Source organism: Saimiri boliviensis, chromosome 1 (genome assembly GCF_048565385.1).
Source record: "Saimiri boliviensis isolate mSaiBol1 chromosome 1, mSaiBol1.pri, whole genome shotgun sequence".
NCBI classification, from domain to species: Eukaryota; Metazoa; Chordata; class Mammalia; order Primates; family Cebidae; genus Saimiri; species Saimiri boliviensis.
The window spans coordinates 31828221-31847567 of record NC_133449.1 but is presented as its reverse complement, the minus strand read 5'-3'; the positions used below and the strand labels follow the sequence as shown (position 1 = coordinate 31847567).

Here is a 19347-nt window from a genome sequence, read left to right as displayed (position 1 = left end):
ATCGCTTGAACCCAGGAGGCAGAGGCTGCTGTGAGCCAAGATCATGCCAATGCATTCCAGCCTGGGCAACAGAGCAGGACTCCATCTTAAGAAGAAAAAAAAATCAAAGATCTAATTATAAGAGGAAAAACTATAAAACTCTTAGAAGAAAACATACCTATTGGTCAGGCACAGTAGCTCACTCCTGTTATCCCAACACGTTGGGAGGCCAGGTGGACCACTTGAGGTCAGGAGTTTGAGACCAGCCTGGCCAACATGGTGAAACCCTGTCTCTAATAAAAATACAAAAAATTAGCCATGCATGGTGGTGCATGCCTGTAATCTTAGCTATGTGGAAGGCTGAGGCAGGAGAATCACTTGGACCCAAGAGGCAGAGTTTACAGTGAGTTGAGATCATACCATTGCACTCCAGCCTGGGTAACACAGTAAGACTTTGTCTCAAAAAAAAAGAAAGAAAATTTAACCATAAATTTTCATGACCTTAGATTAGATCATGGTTTCCTAGACAAAACACTCAAAGCATAACCATCAAAGAAAAAGAGATAAACTAGACTTCTTCAGAATTAAAAACTTAAAAAAAAAATTGAAAACTTTTGGGCTCAAAGGACTCCATCAAGTGAAAAGGCAACCCACAGAATGTGAGAAAGTTTCTGCAAAGCATGTATCTAATTTGTACAGGTATTGATTGACTTATGACCTATGCAACTTAAGACCACTTGACTTTACGACCATAATTGCTAGCCACGACTGCTCCGCGTCTGGCAGCGCAAATGTTGCCCAGCTGGGCGTACGACAGTGCGGACCAGCTTCCGGCAGCACTACCATCTCCGCGTGCACCATTTCAACTGTTATCCCAGACTCGGTACAGCAATTTGTGTTTTGTGTCTTGGATATTTTTCATCAAACCCCTCCCAAGATGTCTACCATGAGGAAATTGTCTTTGTCTATGCCTCGGCCTGCCAAGAAGGAAAGAAAGGCCATCAATCTCGACATGAAAATGAAGGTAATTAAGCAGTACAAAGGAGGAAAGAAAGTGAATGTGATCGCATAAAATGAACAAAGAAAATTATGATATATAACAATAATGAAAGAAAATTATGATAAAATATAACTTAAAGATTTTTATAACATCATTTCACAGTACTGTACATATAGCCTACTCAACTTATGACCAAATCGTGTTACGACCGGTCTGTCTGAACCAATTGTGGTTGTAAGTTGAGCACTAGCTGTATCTAGAATATAAGAAGCTCAACAATGAAAAGACAACTCAACTAAAAAATGGGCAAATTATATGAACAGGCAAGTCTCCAAAAAAGATATACAAATAATCAAGAAACACATGAAAAGATGTTTAGCATCACTATTCATTAAGGAAATGCAAATGCAAATCAAACACAGGAAACACCACTTCACACCTAGTAGGATGACTATAATAAAAAGATAATAGGGCCGGGCGCAGTGGCTCAAGCCTGTAATCCCAGCACTTTGGGAGGCCGAGGCGGGTGGATCACAAGGTCAAGAGATCGAGACCATCCTGGTCAACATGGTGAAACCCCGTCTCTACTAAAAATACAAAAAAATTAGCTGGGCATGGTGGTGCGTGCCTGTAATCCCAGCTACTCAGGAGGCTGAGGCAGGAGAATTGCCTGAACCTGGGAGGCGGAGGTTGTGGTGAGCCGAGATCGCGCCATTGCACTCCAGCCTGGGTAACAAGAATGAAACTCCGTCTCAAAAAAAAAAAAAAAAAAAAAAAAAAGATAATAATGAGAGTTGGTGAGGATATGGAGAAACTGGAATCCTTATATACTACCAGTAGAAATGAAAAATGCTGCATTCATTTTGGAAAACAGTCTGACAGTTCCCCTCAGAATGTTAAAGAAAGTTATATGATCCTGCAATTCTACTTCCAGGTATTTACTCAAGAGAAATGAAAACCTATGTCTAAACAAAAATATACACAAATGTTCACAGCAGCCTTACTCATAATAGCCAAAAACTAGAAACAATCCTTAATGTCCATCAACTAAAGAACAAATAAAATGTGGTATTGAATAAATAAACAAACAATAAAATGTGGTATGGCCATACAATTCAGCAATAAAAAGAAAGAGCATGAAACGCATCTCTACCAAAAATATATAAAAGGTTAGCCAGGCATGGTGGCATGTATCTGTCAACCCAGCTACTTGGGAGGCTGAGGCATGAGGACTGCTTGAGGCCAGGAGGCAGAGGTTTCAGTGAGCCAAGATTGTACCAGGGCACTCCAGTCTGGGTGACAGAGTAAGATCCCAACTCAAAAAAAAAAAAAAAAAAAAAAAAGAGTAACTATTGATACATGCTACAACAAAACAGAAAAGCATTATGCTAAGAAGACAGTCGTAAAGGACTGCATATTGTATGATTCCACTTATATGAAATGTCCAGAGCAGGCAAACCTTTCAAGAGAAAAAAGATTAGTAGTTGCCTAGGCTGGAAAAGAGAATGGAATGACTGGGAGAATGGAATGACTGCAGAGTAATAGCTAAGGGGAGTGGTTTCATTTTGAGGTAATGAAAATATTATAGGATGGGCATGGTGGCTCACACCTGTAATCCCAACACTTTGGGAGGCCAAGGTGGGCTGATCACTTGAGGTCAGGAGTTCAAGACCAGCCTGGCCAACATGGTGAAGCCCGATCTCTACTAAAAATACAAAAGTTAGGCCGGGCACGGTGGCTCAAGCCTGTAATCCCAGCACTTTGGGAGGCCGAGGCGAGTGGATCACGAGGTCAAGAGATCGAGACCATCCTGGTCAATATGGTGAAACCCCGTCTCTACTAAAAATACAAAAAAGTAGCTGGGCATGGTGGCACATGCCTGTAATCCGAGCTACTCAGGAGGCTGAGGCAGGAGAATTGCCTGAATCCAGGAGGTGGAGGTTGCGGTGAGCTGAGATCGCACCATTGCACTCCAGCCTGGGTAACAAGAGCGAAACTCCGTCTCAAAAAAAAAAAAAAAAAAATACAAAAGTTAGCTGGGTGTGGTGGTGCACATCTGTATTCCCAGCTACTTGAGAGTCTGAAGCAGGAGAATGGCTTGAACATGGAAGGTGGAGGTTGCAGTGAGCCGAGATTGCGCCACTGTACTCCAACCTGGGTGACAGAGTTAGACTCTGTCTCAAACAAAAAAAAAAAAAGGAAAAGAAAATATTATAAAGTTGATTATGATGATGAATACACAACTCTACGTATGAAGATACTAAAAGTTATTTTAAGGCATATGAATTATAATATCTCAATAAATCTACTTTTTTTTTGAGACAGAGTCTTGCTCTGTCGCCCAGGCTGGAGTGCAGTGGTGCAATCTCGGCTCACTGCAACCTCTGACTCCTGGTTTCAAGAAATTCTCCTGCCTCAGCCTCCAAAGTAGGCGAGACTACAGGCACCCACCACCACGCCCAGCTAATTTTTGTATTTTCAGTAGAGATGGGGTTTCACCGTATTGGCCATGCTGGTCTCAAACTTCTGACCTTGTAATCTACCCGCCTCGGCCTCCCGAAGTGCTGGGATTACAGGCATAAGCCACCTCGCCTGGCCCAGTAAAGTCATTTTTTTAAAAAACAAAAGAGCGCATGTTTCCTTAGCACACTCAATGACACAAGCATACTCAAATATTTTAATCTTTCCCAGTGTGATAGGCAAACCAGCATCTCAAAGTAATTTTAATTTGCATTTCTCTGTTAGTGAAAATGAGCAACTTTTCAAATCATTTATATTTCCTTTTCTGTAAACTCTGTATGAATTATAAATTTTTTTCCTCCTCTTTTGTCTTCGTGTTATTAAGTATTAGCAAAATTAGCCCTTTGAGATATCAATTACAAATATCTTCTCAGGTTATTTTCCGTTTACAGTGACATTTGCTATCTAGAGTTTTTAACTTTAATATAATTAAATTTATAAATATTTTGTTTTGTTTTTCAGAAGAAGTTTCGCTCTTGTTGCCCAGGCCGGAGTATGGTGGCACGATCTCAGACCTCAGCTTACTGCAACATCCACCTCCTGGGTCCAAGCGATTCTTGTGCTTTAGCCTCTGAAGTACCTAGGACTACAGGCAAATACCACCACGCCTGGCAAATTTTGTATTTTTAGTAGAGAACAAGTTTTGCCATGTTGGCCAGGCTGGTCTCAAACTCCTGACCTCAAGTGATCTAGCCGCCTTGGCCTCCCAAAGTGCTGGGATTACAGGTATACACCACTGCGCCTGGCCTTGTTTTCTGTTATTTCTTTTTTTTAGAGGCAGGGTCTCACTCTCTTGCCCAGGCTGAAGTGCAGTAGCATGATCATGGCTGCAGCCTAGAACACCAGGGCTCAAGTAATCCTCCCACCTCAACCTCCTGACTCCTGAACAGGCCCACTCCATCACATCTGGCTATTTTTATTTTTTGTAGACATGAGATCTTGCTGTCTTGTCCAGGCTGGTCTTGAACTTCTGGCCTTAAGTGATCGTCCCACATCAGCCTCCCAAATTGCTGGGATTACAGGTATGAGCTGTGGCACTTGGCCCAATACTTTATGTGATCTTCAATTATCCTAAGTAATTTAAGTCTGTTATACAGCCTTCTGTTCATTTTTTTCACATAAATTTTAGAATAAGCCTGTCTAGTTTGATTAACTTCAGAGAGAACTGACTTTTTTTTTTTTTGAGACTGAGTTTCGCTCGTTACCCAGGCTGGAGTGCAATGGCGCGATCTCGGCTCACCGCAACCTCCGCCTCCTGGGTTCAGGCAATTCTCCTGCCTCAGCATCCTGAGTAGCTGGGATTACAGGCACGTGCCACCATGCCCAGCTAATTTTTTGTATTTTTAGTAGAGACGGGGTTTCACCATGTTGACCAGGATGGTCTCGATCTCTTGACCTTGTGATCCACCCGCCTCGGCCTCCCAAAGTGCTGGGATTACAGGCTTGAGCCACCGCGCCCGGTGAGAACTGACTTTTTAAAAAAACGATTTGAAGTGTTCCTCTCTAAGTACATGATTTGCCTCTTTTTTTTTTTAAGGTCTTTTTTTTTTTGTCTTTCAGAATCATTTTAAAGTTATTTTCATGAATATCTTGTTTATATACATCTTGTTAAGTTTATGCCTGGACATTTATCTTTTCTGTTTTTATGTAAATAAAAGGTTTTCTGTCTCTAATTACTGTTTTTTATTGTTGTTTGTTTGTTCTTTGAGACAGAGTCTTGCTCTATCGCCCAGGCTGGAGTGCAGTGGCACGATCTCGGCTCACTACAACTTCTCCCTCCTGGGTTCAAGCGATTCTCCTGCCCCATCCCCCTGAGTAGCTGGGACTATAGGTGCATGCCACTAGGCCTGGTTAATTTTTGTATTTTTAGTAGAGATGAGGTTTCACCATGTTGGCCAGGCTGGTTGTAAACCCCTGACCTCAAGTGATCCACCCACCTCAGCTTCCGAAAGTGCTGAGATTACAAGCATGAGCCACCCCACCCAGCCTCTAATTACTGTTACGTCTCTAATTACTGCTGTTTGTGTGTTCTATATTGATAATTTTACTTATTTAGTATTTTCCTTTAAGCAAAGAAAACTTCTTCATAATCTACTTTTTCTCTCCATGGATATGACTGTTCCGGACATTTCACATAAATGAAATCATACAATATGTGGTCCTTTATGACTGTCTTCATAGTATAAAGTTTTTATTGTTTTCTTGTAAGATATCAGCAGTTGCTCTTTTTGTTGCTGAATTGTATGACTATATCACATTTCAACCAAATTCCTTATTGGCTCCAAAACATTAAGGTTTCCTAAAAACTTACCTAAAAAGATCAAAAATCGTCAGATAAGTATAGGCAGTTAAAGCTGCAAAACAAAACAAAACAACAAAACGATTAAAATAGTATTGAACCCTTTAAAAAATACAGCAAGTCACCAAAATTATTTCTTTTTTTTGAGATGGAGTTTCGCTCTCGTTACCCAGGCTGGAGCGCAATGGCGCAATCTCAGCTCATCGCAACCTCTGCCTCCTGGGTTCAGGCAATTCTCCTGCCTCAGCCTCCTGAGTAGCTGGGACTACAGGCACGTGCCACCATGCCCAGCTAATCTTTCGTTTTTTTTTTTTTTTTTTTTTTTTTTTTGAGGAGTTTCGCTCTTGCTACCCAGGCTGGAGTGCAATGGCGCGATCTCGGCTAACCGCAACCTCCGCCTCCTGAGTAGCTGGGATTACAGGCACGTGCCACCATGCCCAGCTAATTTTTTTGTATTTTTAGTAGAGACGGGGTTTCCCCATGTTCACCAGGATGGTCTCGATCTCTTGACCTCGTGATCCACCCGCCTCGGCCTCCCAAAGTGCTGGGATTACAGGCTTGAGCCACCGCACCCGGCCTAATTTTTTGTATTTTTAGTAGAGATGGGGTTTCACCATGTTGACCAGGATGGTCTCGATCTCTTGACCTCGTGATCCACCCACCTCGGCCTCCCAAAGTGCTGGGATTACAGGCGTGAGCCACTGCGCCTGGCCACCAAAATTATTTCTACCAGAGTAACCATTACCAAAAGAACTTTTGAGTCACCGGCCAACCTCATATATTGGCAGTTATCTAACACATTTGATAAATATATATAGCCAAAGTTGGTTCGTAGAAAAGCTTACTTTCCAACCTGATTTTTCCATTAGGAAAAGTGAAGCAACGAATGTTCAAAGGCCCTGTCACCATTTTTCTGCCTGCTTCTGTAATCTCAGCACTATTTTAAATGTATTGTTTGAATAACAGAACAAAGAAACAATGCACTAAAAAACATAAGACACAAGAAAAATTACAAAATTCCCTTTTTTTTTTTTTTTTTTGAGATGGAGTTTCGCTCTTGTTACCCAGGCTGGAGTGCAATGGCGCGATCTCGGCTCACCGCAACCTCCGCCTCCTGGGTTCAGGCAATTCTCCTGCCTCAGCCTCCTGAGTAGCTGGGATTACAGGCACAAGCCACCATGCCCAGCTAATTTTTGTATTTTTAGTAGAGACGGGGTTTCACCATGTCGACCAGGATGGTCTCGAACTCTCGACCTCGTGATCCACCCACCTCGGCCTCCCAAAGTGCTGGGATTACAGGTTTGAGCCACTGCGCCTGGCCCAGAATTCCCATTTTAAGGAAAAGCCAACAAACCTCAAAATCTAACTTACAAACTGCATAAAGTTCTAGTCTATTACATTAAAAGCCCTGTCACCATTTTTCTGCCTGCTTCTGTAATCTCGGTACCATTTCAAATGTATTGTTTGAATAACAGAACAAAAGAATGATGCATTAAAAAACATAAGACACAAGAAAAAAATTATAGAATTCTCATTTTAAGGAAAAGCCAACAAACCTCAGAATCTAATTTATAAACTGCATAAAGTTCTAATCTATTACATTAAAAACAAATCTCCAGCCAGGTGTGATGGCTCATGCCTGTAATCCTAGCAGTTTGGGAGGCCGAGGTGGGTAGACCACGAGGAGAGGGGTTAAAGACCAGCCTGGCCAACGTAGTGAAACCCCGTCTCTACTAAAAATACAAAATGAAAAAAATTAGCCGGGCATGGTGGCATGAACCTGTAATCCCAGCTACTTGGGAGGCTGAGGCAGGACAATCACTTGAACCCAGGAGGCAGATGGTGCCGTGAGCCTCACATCACTGCACTCCAGCCTGGGCAACAGAGCAAGACCCTGTCTCAAAAAAAAAAAAAAAAAAAAAAAAACTCCACAAATCTCCAAATAAACAATTTTTTAAAAAATAACAGCTTATTTAAAATGATAATAGCAGGGCATGGTGGCTCATGCCTGTAATCCCAGCATTTTCCGAGGCTGAGGTGGGTGATCACTTGAGCTCAGGAGTTTGAGACCAGCCTGGGCAACATGGCGAGACCCCATTTCTATCTTAAAATATATTTTAAAAAGGAAAAAACAACAACAAAAAAGATACTATCCTACCAAATGAACAAAATCTTATAATTTACAGAGAATTTTTAAATATACTCCCTCATTTAAATCATTTGAGTTATATGCATTTCAGAATAATACATTCTTTGTAAGACAAAGCTTTATTTCCAATGAGAAAAATAAAAGTCAAAATAATAAATCCATAAAAATACAAATGGCGACATACCTATACTATTAGTAGAACTGCACCACATAAGCAGGAAGCCAGTACATACCAAGTTTATTACACCAAAGAGCATTATCTTCCAGGACTGTGAAAATAAAAATCACTCTTATGTGTACAGTAGTGATAAACTTCACAGGGTCTGTTCAAGTTGCTATAATTTATACTCTGATATTCAAAGGAATAAACATAACTTCCTACAAAAAGCCTGTCACACTTTCTGCAACTACCAAAATTATCATCAGCTAAGTTATTATAGTATACAAGAGTAAAAAAATAATTCCAGAAGGAGAGTTGTTCAAGAGAAAATAAATTCTGATACAGAAATTCTCAAAGAGTTGAGAAAAATATACATGCATATGCATATCATTTTGTCTCTATAAATACGTATTATAGAGACTATGATGAAGCAGATGGGGCCAAACGTAAGCAATTGGTAAATCAGAATAAAGGGTATAATGATGTTTCTAAAAGTTACTAATCTTGGCCTGGTGCAATGGCTCACACCTGTAAGCGCAGCACTTTGAAAGGCCGAGGCAGGTAGATCACCTGAGGTCAGGAGTTTGAGACCAGCCTGGTCAACATGGTGAAATCTATCTCTACCAAAACAAAAAATTAACCAGACATGGTGGCAGGTGCCTGTAATCCCAGCTACTCGGGAAGCTGAGGCAGAAGAATCACTTGAACTAGGGAAGCGAAGGTTGCAGTGAGCTGAGATCGTGCCACTGCACTCCAGCCTGGATGACAGAGCAAGACTCCATCTCCAAAAAAAAAAAAAAAAAAATACTGACCTTGGCTGTTCAACATCAATCAAGTAAGGTGAGAAATAAGGACAGATCCTGATTTTGACAACACGAGGTTACCGTTACCTTGTAAAAGCTGTTTATATGAATTAGTGGGGACTAGTGCCAAACCGGTCTGTGTTTAACAGAGATGGGGAGAAAAGAAGGTGAATACAGAGTACTGACGATTCTTTTATGTTTGCTACAAAAGTAAGCAAAATGAAGTAACAAAAATGAAGCAACCCTGAGAGCGGAACTTATAACATGTAATTACGATGCAAGAAAGAGGAGAATGATGCACGAAAAACAGTAATACAAGAAACGGAAGAATTTAGGGACATCATCTTTCAGTAGGCAACAAGTGGAAGGATTGGCCTTATAGAGGAGAACTGAAAGTTTGTCCAGAGAAATAGGAGGGAAGGCAGAGTGGTGGCTGATGTGCTAATGAAAGGATATAGAAGTTTTCTTCTGATTACTTCTTTTCCCTGGGTGAAACAGAAAGCAAGATCATTGAGTTAGGGTGAGGATGAAGAAGGCGTTAGAAGCTTGAGGATAGAAATGAAAGAACATGGTATGAAACAGCCATTAGGAAACTTGAAAATTGAATGAAAGAAGGAAATACAGAATGAAAGAAATACAGGCAGCACTAATGGTTGGTTTGATCATGAATTCAAAGTGAGACCAGTCAGCACGGTTTTGTTTCTCTCAGGTTATATTCAGTTGCTTTCATGCAGGTACAAAGTAGAAAGAAAGTGAACTTAATGAAAGTTAGGAATTTTCCAGGAATTATGACAGAGGGAAGGGGAGCACAAAAGAGTTAAGAGCATATATTTTAAAAAAAAGATACTAGGTGCGAATGGTGGTGGACCCCTGTAATCCCAGCTACTCAAGAGGCTGAGACAGGAGGATCCCTTGAGCCCAGGAGTTCAAGACCAGCCTGGATAATATAGCAAGATTCTATCTAAAAAAAAAAAAAAAAAAAAAAAAAGGAGGGAAATAATGATGAAGCATAGAATCTAAGTTGGATAAGGAAGCAAATGAGGATAAGGGAGAAAAGTAGTAAAAATATGGCAGAGTTTCAATTGAAGTGCTCCCTGATACTGCTTATTATTGTTTCATTGAACCTAGCTTTTACTTAAACGTCATCAAATATTTACTGGGTGCTTATATTATACTTCTATAAAAGGGTGAGCAAAATAGAGATAATCACGTCCCTCAGAGATTTTATAATTTAGACAACAATGAGAAGAGCATGAAACACAATAACTGGAAGGTTTACATTGGTGGTCTAAAAGGATGGCAGTTACATCTTTCTATTTACAGTCTCAAGGCATGATATATTTTTCTTGCCTACATTAAAAATGAGAAAACATGGCTTTAGACTGGATTCATTTAATTTTTTGAAATCTTAATAACAAAAAGCAATCACAAAACCATTTTTATTTAAAACACTTCAGAATTAGAATCAAAACTTTAACAGAAGCTTCCTACCAAAGCAAAACAATTAAACACCAAATGACTGCAATTTTACACTTAAAAAATACTTTTCCAACATAGAAAAATGAAAAGTATGGTGGGATCAAGAGTGATTTCTATTTGCCTTAAAAATTATCTTTCTTTAATGTTATAATGTTGTTTGTGCAATAATTAAAATTGGGATTAAGGAATAACTTACCCTTCGGTCAGCTGCTACAAGTCTAAATTCTCGTAACAACTTGCCAAAAAACGATCTTTGTGGTTTTCGAAAGAGATGAATTGTCCCCTTTCAAACAAACAAACAAACAAACAATATACAAATCACCATTTAAGTATTTAATCGTCTTCAGAGTTCCTATGATATAGTGGTTCCTACAATATGGTATGATATAGTGGTAATAATAACCAATATTTACTAATTACTCAATATTTGCCAAACACCTTTTCTAGACACTTTATGTATATTTAGAGATTTAATATTCACAATAAACCTATGTGGTGGAGACAACTTTTAGTAAGTCATCCAAAGTCACAGAGCTAGTAAATGGCTGAGCAGAAATTCAAACCCAGGCTTTTTAGCTCCAGACCACACTCTATTTTTAAATGGAAAAGGTATTTTGAACTGAAAAAAATATTTTTTGCCAAATGGCTCTACCGGAAATTTCTACTGAAAATCCACCTAATTAAAGCTATATATATGGCTGTGTTGGGGCTCCTGCCTGTAATCACAGCACTTTGGGAGGCCAAGGCAGAGGGATCACTTGAGGCCAAGAGTTCAAGACCAGCCTGGCCAACACGGTAAAACCCCATCTCTATGAAGAATGTAAAAATTATACTCCAGCTCTCTCCTAAAAAAAAAAAAAGAAATTACCTGGGTGTGGGGATGCATGCCTGTAATACTAGTTATTCAGGAGGCTGAGGCAGGCCTCAGAATCTCTTAAGCCTGGAAGGTGGAGGTTGCAGTGAGCCAAGATCACGCCACTGCACTTTAGCCTGGACAACAGAATAAGACTCTGTCTCAAAAAGAAAAAAAAAAAGCTATATATTTGAAAGTTCAGGCAACTATTATAGTAAAACCCCTGAGATTCTCTCTTAGGCATTCAATCAAAGTATCTGACGTCCTGGCTAGTCTCCCTGGCTCCTGCTAATATATAGTTTGGAGATAGTAAAGATAAGGCTCACCAATGAGAGAGGAGACCAAGTGGCAACTAGAGGGGATTTACTAACCATTTTGGGAAACCCAAACTTGGGACACCATATGGGAAAACCTTAGCAGAAAGGAGAGTTCAAACACATATGAGAAATTAACTTACAACAAAGGCAGTATCCAATATCAGTGGGAGAAAATATGAGCTAGTCAATAACTGGCATTTTGATCAAGGTAATGTCGCACCCTTACCATACTCCTTACTCTAATTTATTATTTTAAAAATTGAATTATAGAATACTTGAAGAAAGTATGGCTCTATTATTTTATAACTTGGGAGTTGGAGAAGACTTCCTTAATAGGACATAAAAACCAAGAAGCTCAGCCAGGCACAATGGCTCATACCTGTAATCCCAGCACTTTGGGAGGCTCAGGCGGGTGGATCACGAGGTCAGGAGTTCAAGACTAGCCTAGGCAACATGGCAAAACCCTGTCTCTACTAAAAATACAAATATTAGCCGGGCATGATGGCACACAGCTATAATCTCAGCTACTTGGGAGACTGAGGCAGGAGAATCACTTGAACCCAGGAGGTGGAGTTTGCAGTGAACTGAGATCGCGCGATTGCACTCTAGCCTGGGCAACAAGAGTGAAACTCCGTCTCAGAAAAAACAAAAAACAAAAAACAAAAAAAAACCAAGAAGCTCTTAAAGGAAAAAAAACTGATTAATTTTACTATATAATTTCATGGGCAAATATAATACCCTAAAGTGGGAAAAAAGCTTTAAGAAAGTCAAACTGGCCAGGCGCGGTGGCTCAAGCCTGTAATCTCAGCACTTTGGGAGGCCAAGGTGGGTGGATCACAAGGTCAAGAGATCGAGACCATCCTGGTCAACATGGTGAAACCCCGTCTCTACTAAAAATACAAAAAAAATTAGCTGGGCATGGTGGCACGTGCCTGTAATCCCAGCTACTCAGGAGGCTGAAGCAGGAGAATTGCCTGAACCCGGGAGGCGGAGGTTGCGGTGAGCCGAGATCCCGCCACTGCACTCCAGCCTGGGTAACAAGAGCAAAACTGTGTCTCAAAAAAAAAAAAGAAAGTCAAACTGTGAAAAACATTGTAATTCATTACAGACAATAGGCCAGTTTACTCCATATACAATGACATTATATAAATTATTTTTAGAAAGATAAATAACTCAGTTTTAAAAGTTATACATTTATAAAGCTGGCCGAATCAATACCTGCTCATTATTCACATTTGCTTTTGTGACTTTGTATTGTTAATGTGAAATCATGATTTCTATTGACATTTTAAAAATAAAAATGGTATGCCTCTCCCTATACACAGTCACATCTATCTCTTGAACTTCAGGTCCAGCTGCTTTGGAGGAGGACAGTCTGATTTTAAATACAGGCTATACAGCAGTCAGGATAGTTACTCTACTGCAGCCCCATCCTGCAGCGAAGGAGTGAATATCCTGTTTGCCATATAGCCTGTATTTAAAATCAGACTGTCCCAAATTTGGTGAAAACCATTCTAGTCATTTTCCTATGATGTAGTATACATAATGAGGCAGAAACTTCTGTCTATGAAGAAGGCCAAAAAGGGTATTTTAAGTGTGTGATATAATGAATCGAATTCGTGATATTTACTGGTAAGAATGGGAATAGGCCAGGTGGGGTGGCTCATGCCTGTAATCCCAGCACTTTGGAAGGCAGAGGCGGGTGGACCACGAGGTCAAGAGATCAAGACCATCCTGGCCAACATGGTGAAACCTCATCTCTACTAAAAATACAAAAGTTAGCCAGGTGTGGTGGCACGCACCTGTGATCTCAGCTACTTGGGAGGCTGAGGCGAAGAATCACTTGAACCCAGGAGGCAGAGGTTGCAGTGAGCCAAAACTGCACCACTGCACTCCAGCCTGCAACAGAGCAAGACTCTGTCTCATTAAAAAAAAAAAAAAAAAAAAAAAAAAAAGCCGGGCGTGGTGGCTCAAGCCTGTAATCCCAGCACTTTGGGAGGCCGAGGCGGGTGGATCACGAGGTCGAGAGATCGAGACCAACCTGGTCAACATGGTGAAACCCCGTCTCTACTAAAAATACAAAAAATTAGCTGGGCATGGTGGTGCGTGCCTATAATCCCAGCTACTCAGGAGGCTGAGGCAGGAGAATTGCCTGAACCCAGGAGGCAGAGGTTGCGGTGAGCCGAGATCGCGCCATTGCACTCCAGCCTGGGTAACAAGAGCGAAACTCCGTCTCAAAAAAAAAAAGGGAATAATGCCAAAAGACCTGTGATTACTAATTGTTTCAGTTATCATTCAAAAATACTTAGCCTTTCATATGCTGAAAATTTGGCATGGCCCTATTAATTTTTCTGGCATAGGTTTCTAAAAGCAAAACTCTAAGGTTCTTTCTTTTTTTTTTTTTTTTTGAGATGGAGTTTCGCTCTTGTTACCCAGGCTGGAGTGCAATGGCGCGATCTCGGCTCACCGCAACCTCTGTCTCCTGGGTTCAGGCAATTCTCCTGCCTCAGCCTCCTGAGTAGCTGGGATTACAGGCACGTGCCACCATGCCCAGCTAATTTTTCTGGTATTTTTAGTAGAGACAGGGTTTCACCATGTTGACCAGGATGGTCTCGATCTCTTGACCTCGTGATCCACACGCCTCGGCCTCCCAAAGTGCTGGGATTACAGGCTTGAGCCACCGTACCCGGCCTATAGTTTCTTTTAAAGAGAATTTTTTGTCATTCCAAAGGAAAGTAACTGTCATTCCGGGGGGTGGGGGGAATTCTTCACAATTTTCAATGGCCCATACCCAGTAATTTGACTGCTAAGTGCCACATACTTAAATTTTCGGATTTTAATTTTAACCAAATACTTTCCTAGATGGTAAAAGCCACAATTGCTATACCAACCTTATTACATTTCTAACTCACTAAAATTGGTCAATTTGACTCAAACACTGAAGCCCCAGAAAGCAGTAGAACTGAGGTATTAACAATTATAAATGTAAAAAACTTTCAGATCCAATGCAAGCATGGTTTTCCTATATAGTCAGCATCTAGAGAGTATTTAAGTGGTTGTAAGATAGAGATAACTCATTTCTTCAAAGCTTACACATATTAATTGCATTAGGCTGAGACTCAGGAAAAGCAGGAAAAAAGGTCAAGCACTAGATAATTGGCATAAAAAAACAACAGCAGAGCCGGGCTCGGTGGCTCAAGCCTGTAATCCCAGCACTTTGGGAGGCCGAGGCGGGTGGATCACGAGGTCGAGAGATCGAGACCATCCTGGTCAACATAGTGAAACCCCGTCTCTACTAAAAATACAAAAAATTAGCTGGGCATGGTGGCGCGTGCCTGTAATCCCAGCTACTCAGGAGGCTGAGGCAGGAGAATTGCCTGAACCCAGGAGGCGTAGGTTGCGGTGAGCCAAGATCGCGCCATTGCACTCCAGCCTGGTAACGAGTGAAACTCTGTCTCAAAAAAAAAAAAAAAAAAAAAAAAACAACAGCAGAGTGTTAATTGTTGATGCCAGGCGACAGGTACAAGGGGGCTCATATTATGGTCTCTCTACTTCTGTGTATGTATGAACATTTTCATAATAGAGAGGTAATAAGATGACAAGGTAAAAAATATTTTAAAAAGTAAAAATAAAGCACCAGAAAAATGTTACAATTTTATATTCAAATAAAGACCAGTATGTATATACAACCCTATGGCTCTACTAAGCTAATCCAGTTAAAAAAATAATATGTGCTATTTCCACTTTAGATGTTAATAAATGTTAATGTTAATAAATTTTTTTCTTGGTTGGCTACGGTGGCTCATGCCTGTAATCCCACCACTTTGGGAGGCTGAGGCAGGAGGATCACTTGAGCTCAGGAGTACAAGATCAGCCTAGGCAATATACTGAGACTCTGTCTCTACAAAAAATTGAAAAGAAAAAAATTAGCCAGGCATGGTGGTTCACACCATGTAGTAGTAGTCCCAGCTACTCAGGATGTCAAGGTGGGAGGATTTTGCATGAGCCCAGGAAGTCAAAGCTGTAGTGAACCAGGACCACACCACTTTACTCCAGGCTAGGTGACACTGTGAGACCCTATCTCAAAATAAAGAAATAAATATATACGTCCATATGTATAAATATTATACATGTATATATGTTCTTTTCTTAAAGAATTACATGTGGCCGGGCGCGGTGGCTCAAGCCTGTAATCCCAGCACTTTGTGAGGTTGAGGCGGGTGGATCACGAGGTCAAGAGATCGAGACCATCCCGGTCAACATGGTGAAACCCCGTCTCTACTAAAAATACAAAAAATTAGCTGGGCATGATGGCACGTGCCTGTAATCCCAGCTACTTAGGAGGCTGAGGCAGGAGAATTGCCTGAACCCAGGAGGCGGAGGTTGCGGTGAGCCGAGATCACGCCATTGCATTCCAGCCTGGGTAACAAGAGCGAAACTCCGTCTCAAAAAAAAAAAAAAAAAAAAAGAATTACATGTGAGATATTTTGGACCCAAAGATTAAAAAAAATTCTAATTAATACTGTTATTTTTGGACATCTTCTGCTTAACTTCAGCCGACTTTGAGTTTCAGGTTAAGAGAATCAACAAGGTTTCTAAGGGGCAGAAGGTCATTTCTGACACCATCTTTATACTGAAAACAAAACAAAAATCCTAATGTTTGTATCACTCTTCCCAAAATTATATTGGCCCTCCACTGCTATCAAAATAAACTCCAAATTTTACAATCTGAATTTCCAGGTTTACAACTTAGCCTGTTTCTTTCCAGTGTTATCTCTTACTCCAGACAGAAACCCTCAACTCCAGTCTTAATCTCTTACTGTAGATAGAAACCTTCAACTTCAGTCAAACTGGCCTACTCTTGCCTCATCATCATACCACTTTTGAGTGAAATGGCCAGATCTGTCTAACCCAAGCTCTTATTCATATAGCAACAAACAAGTATTAGATTAAGAGTAGGGCACAAAGTGCTCAGTTTCATGTTTCACTTTTTACATGAAGTCTTCTTAGATCATTCCAAATATAGTGTTTGTTATGTGACTTATTTTGCATTAACCAAAGTATAGCCTTCACCTTGTTATCTTGCTTTGTAATTTCTTAGTAACTTCACTAATGATAAGGGCTATTTTTCTTTATATTTTCTAAGAAAGCACTGTTTTCACATAACATGTTCTTACTTTTTTCTCAATATCCCTTAAAATAAACCTTAAATATTGTTTCCCTGCATGACTAATACTAATGTTTCAAGCATAAAGACGTAGTGCCGTAGGTTTTCAGTGTTTTATAAAACAGATGTTTATTGAAAACTTCCTCTGGGCCAGGCACTGTACAAGGCTCTAGGAATACCAGAGTGAAACATACAGGTCCTGCTCTCAATGAGCTTACAGTCTACAAAGTGAGAAAGACAAATAAATACACAATTTTTAACATAGTCTGTAAGGATTACAGATGTTACTGGTAAAAAGCACAAGAGATCCAAGTTTAACTGTATTAAATTAGGGCTGTGAGTTAATGAAGGTGTATAATCTGAAAGACCTCTGAATTTTAATAACCTCTTATCCCTTTACCCTCAAATCTCTTCAAATCATCAGTATTACAGGCAAATTAAGTTGCCTTTATATGTATTCACTTCGTGCAGCTTTATGTAACAAAACTGGTGTATGCATGTAAAAGCTCAAGGTACCAGCAAAGCATAAAGGAGAAGCAACTAACAGGATACTGGAACATAGAGGAAAGGCTCATGAAAAACGATGAAGGATATATAAAGGTTATACTGATAAGGACAGACAGAAGAGGACAGAAAAATTCAGGCAGATGAAAGGGCATATGCAAATTAGGTACAGAAGTCAATTCATACAGCATGATTTGCAATTTGTTCACGGTGGCTGAAATATGGATATTGTATACATGTATGCATTAAAAAAAAAAAAAAAATTCTGGGTGCGGTGGCTCACGCCTGTAATCCCAGCACTATGGGAGGCCGAGGCGGGTGGATCACGAGGTCAAGAGATTGAGACCATCCTGGCCAACATGGAGAAACTCCACCTCTACTAAAAACAAAAAATTAGCACATGCCTGTAATCCCAGCTAGTAGGGAGGCTATGGCAGGAGAATTGCCTGAACTCAGGAGGTGGAGGGTGCAGTGAGCCAAGATCGCACCATTGCACTCCAGCCTGGGCAAAAAGAGTGAAACTCCGTTTCAAAAAAAAAAAAAAAAAAAAGAGAAAAAGGAAGCTGTAAAGGTAAGAAGTTTGATAATGGATGCGTTGATGGCTTTGTATACCATGCTAAACAGGACTTCATCTTGAGTGCTACAGAACAACAAAAAGAACATTTGAGCAAGGGAGTGATGTGGTCAAATTTTAGAAATATAACTCTGAGTACATGCTACACAATGACTGTTATTTATTTATTTATTTATTTTGAGATGGAGTCTTGCCCTTTTGCCCAGGCTGGAGTGCAATCTAACGATCTTGGCTCACTGCAACCTCCGCCTCCTGGGTTCAAGCAATTCTCTGGACTCAGTCTCCCAAGTAGCTGGGATTACAGGCGCCCGCCACCGTGCCCAGCTAATTTTTTGTATCTTTAGTAGACACGGGGTTTCACCATGTTGGCCAGGCTGGTCTCGAAATCCTGACCTCGTGATCCGCCCGCCTCGGCCTCCCAAAGTGCTGGGATTACAGGCGTGAGGCACCGCACCCGGCCAATGATGAAAGTTTTGAAGAGTGTAACTGACGGCTGCTTGATCATTAGCCAAAAAAGGGTACTTTTACCCATTTTCTGTGTGCAAAAGGACTACAGGAAATTTACAAAATATAAAGTGTGTGAGTAAGACATTTTCCCGACCATATCCACTTAAGTAAAGAACTTAGCACAGTGACAAAAGCTTAGGCACAGAAATGTGGTCTCTTTATCATACATACGTTACCAATAAGTACTCCAGGAATTTTTCTAATAAATCCATTTTCAAAAGGTACACCCCACTTTGACACTAGAAATCCCAACCAACTGCTTATTGCTAAAGTTTAGAGCTATATATTTGAGCTCTAAAGGTAAAGAATGACTAATTATAACAAATTTGAGAGAAAACACCATATCCCAACAACCAAACGTCTTATTGGGTCTTCCTCTAGTTTCTACAAACGCAGAAATAAAGCAGCAATAAGATGTTCTATCAACATCTTAACTTTCTGTAGATCAACACCTTGACTTTCTGTAGTTACTGCGCTGATCAAAGGTGATGCCGTAATCACGCTACTTAATATTTAGTAAAGCTAAGCTGCAGAGTGAGGCGTCTGCCTTAAAACCCTATTACTAACCTACTTTTTCTTCCGCCGGCGTTATCGCCACTGCTCTAAGAATCACTATTACAGTTGTTGCTGCGGACTTGTTTTCAGATTTTTTGTTGGTGGTCTAGTTGCTGACGCTGGCAAAAACTTTTATTACATTAAAGGAATCTCGGCAGAAAGAAGTCAGAAACTCGCCAGGAGCTGAAAGCTCGGCCTGCAGCGGGGCGGGGATCCTGAGCACCCACGGAACAAGGTGAGGGGCCGAGGGGGACCGGAACTCTGAGGGGAACATTTTGGGAGACAGACGCTCCTGTCAAGGGACCCGACTCCAACTCCAATGACCCCCTCCTCTGGGTAGTTGAGGGATTTCAAGGCCACTTCGGGAACAGATAAGATAAGCCGAATCAACAACAGCCGAAACCGTCCCCCCGTACCAGCCAACTCACCATGATAAGGAGCTGCACAGCTCCCGCCGGAAGTCGTTCTAGGGGCTCGTGTT

At 40.8% G+C, this 19347-nt stretch overlaps 1 protein-coding gene across 5 annotated transcripts in view; it reads right to left on the bottom strand.

Annotated features, from left to right (window-relative positions):
- The window catches only part of SLC30A6 (solute carrier family 30 member 6), a 65356-nt gene extending 46009 nt beyond the window's left edge, over positions 1-19347 (bottom strand). For 2 of the 5 annotated variants that reach the window (XM_039479023.2, XM_074395715.1), the window contains exons 1-4: positions 19295-19347; positions 10586-10672; positions 8132-8216; positions 5811-5853 (exon numbers count right to left, since the gene is read on the bottom strand). In XM_039479023.2, coding sequence (XP_039334957.1) covers positions 5811-5853; positions 8132-8216; positions 10586-10672; positions 19295-19297 — 218 coding nt within the window. In that variant the 5' untranslated portion in view covers positions 19298-19347. Of the gene's footprint in view, positions 1-157; positions 1546-5810; positions 5854-8131; positions 8217-10585; positions 10673-11938; positions 12411-19294 lie in introns of those variants that run through there. The other 3 variants (XM_074395714.1, XM_074395716.1, XM_074395717.1) reach the window with 3 other exon arrangements.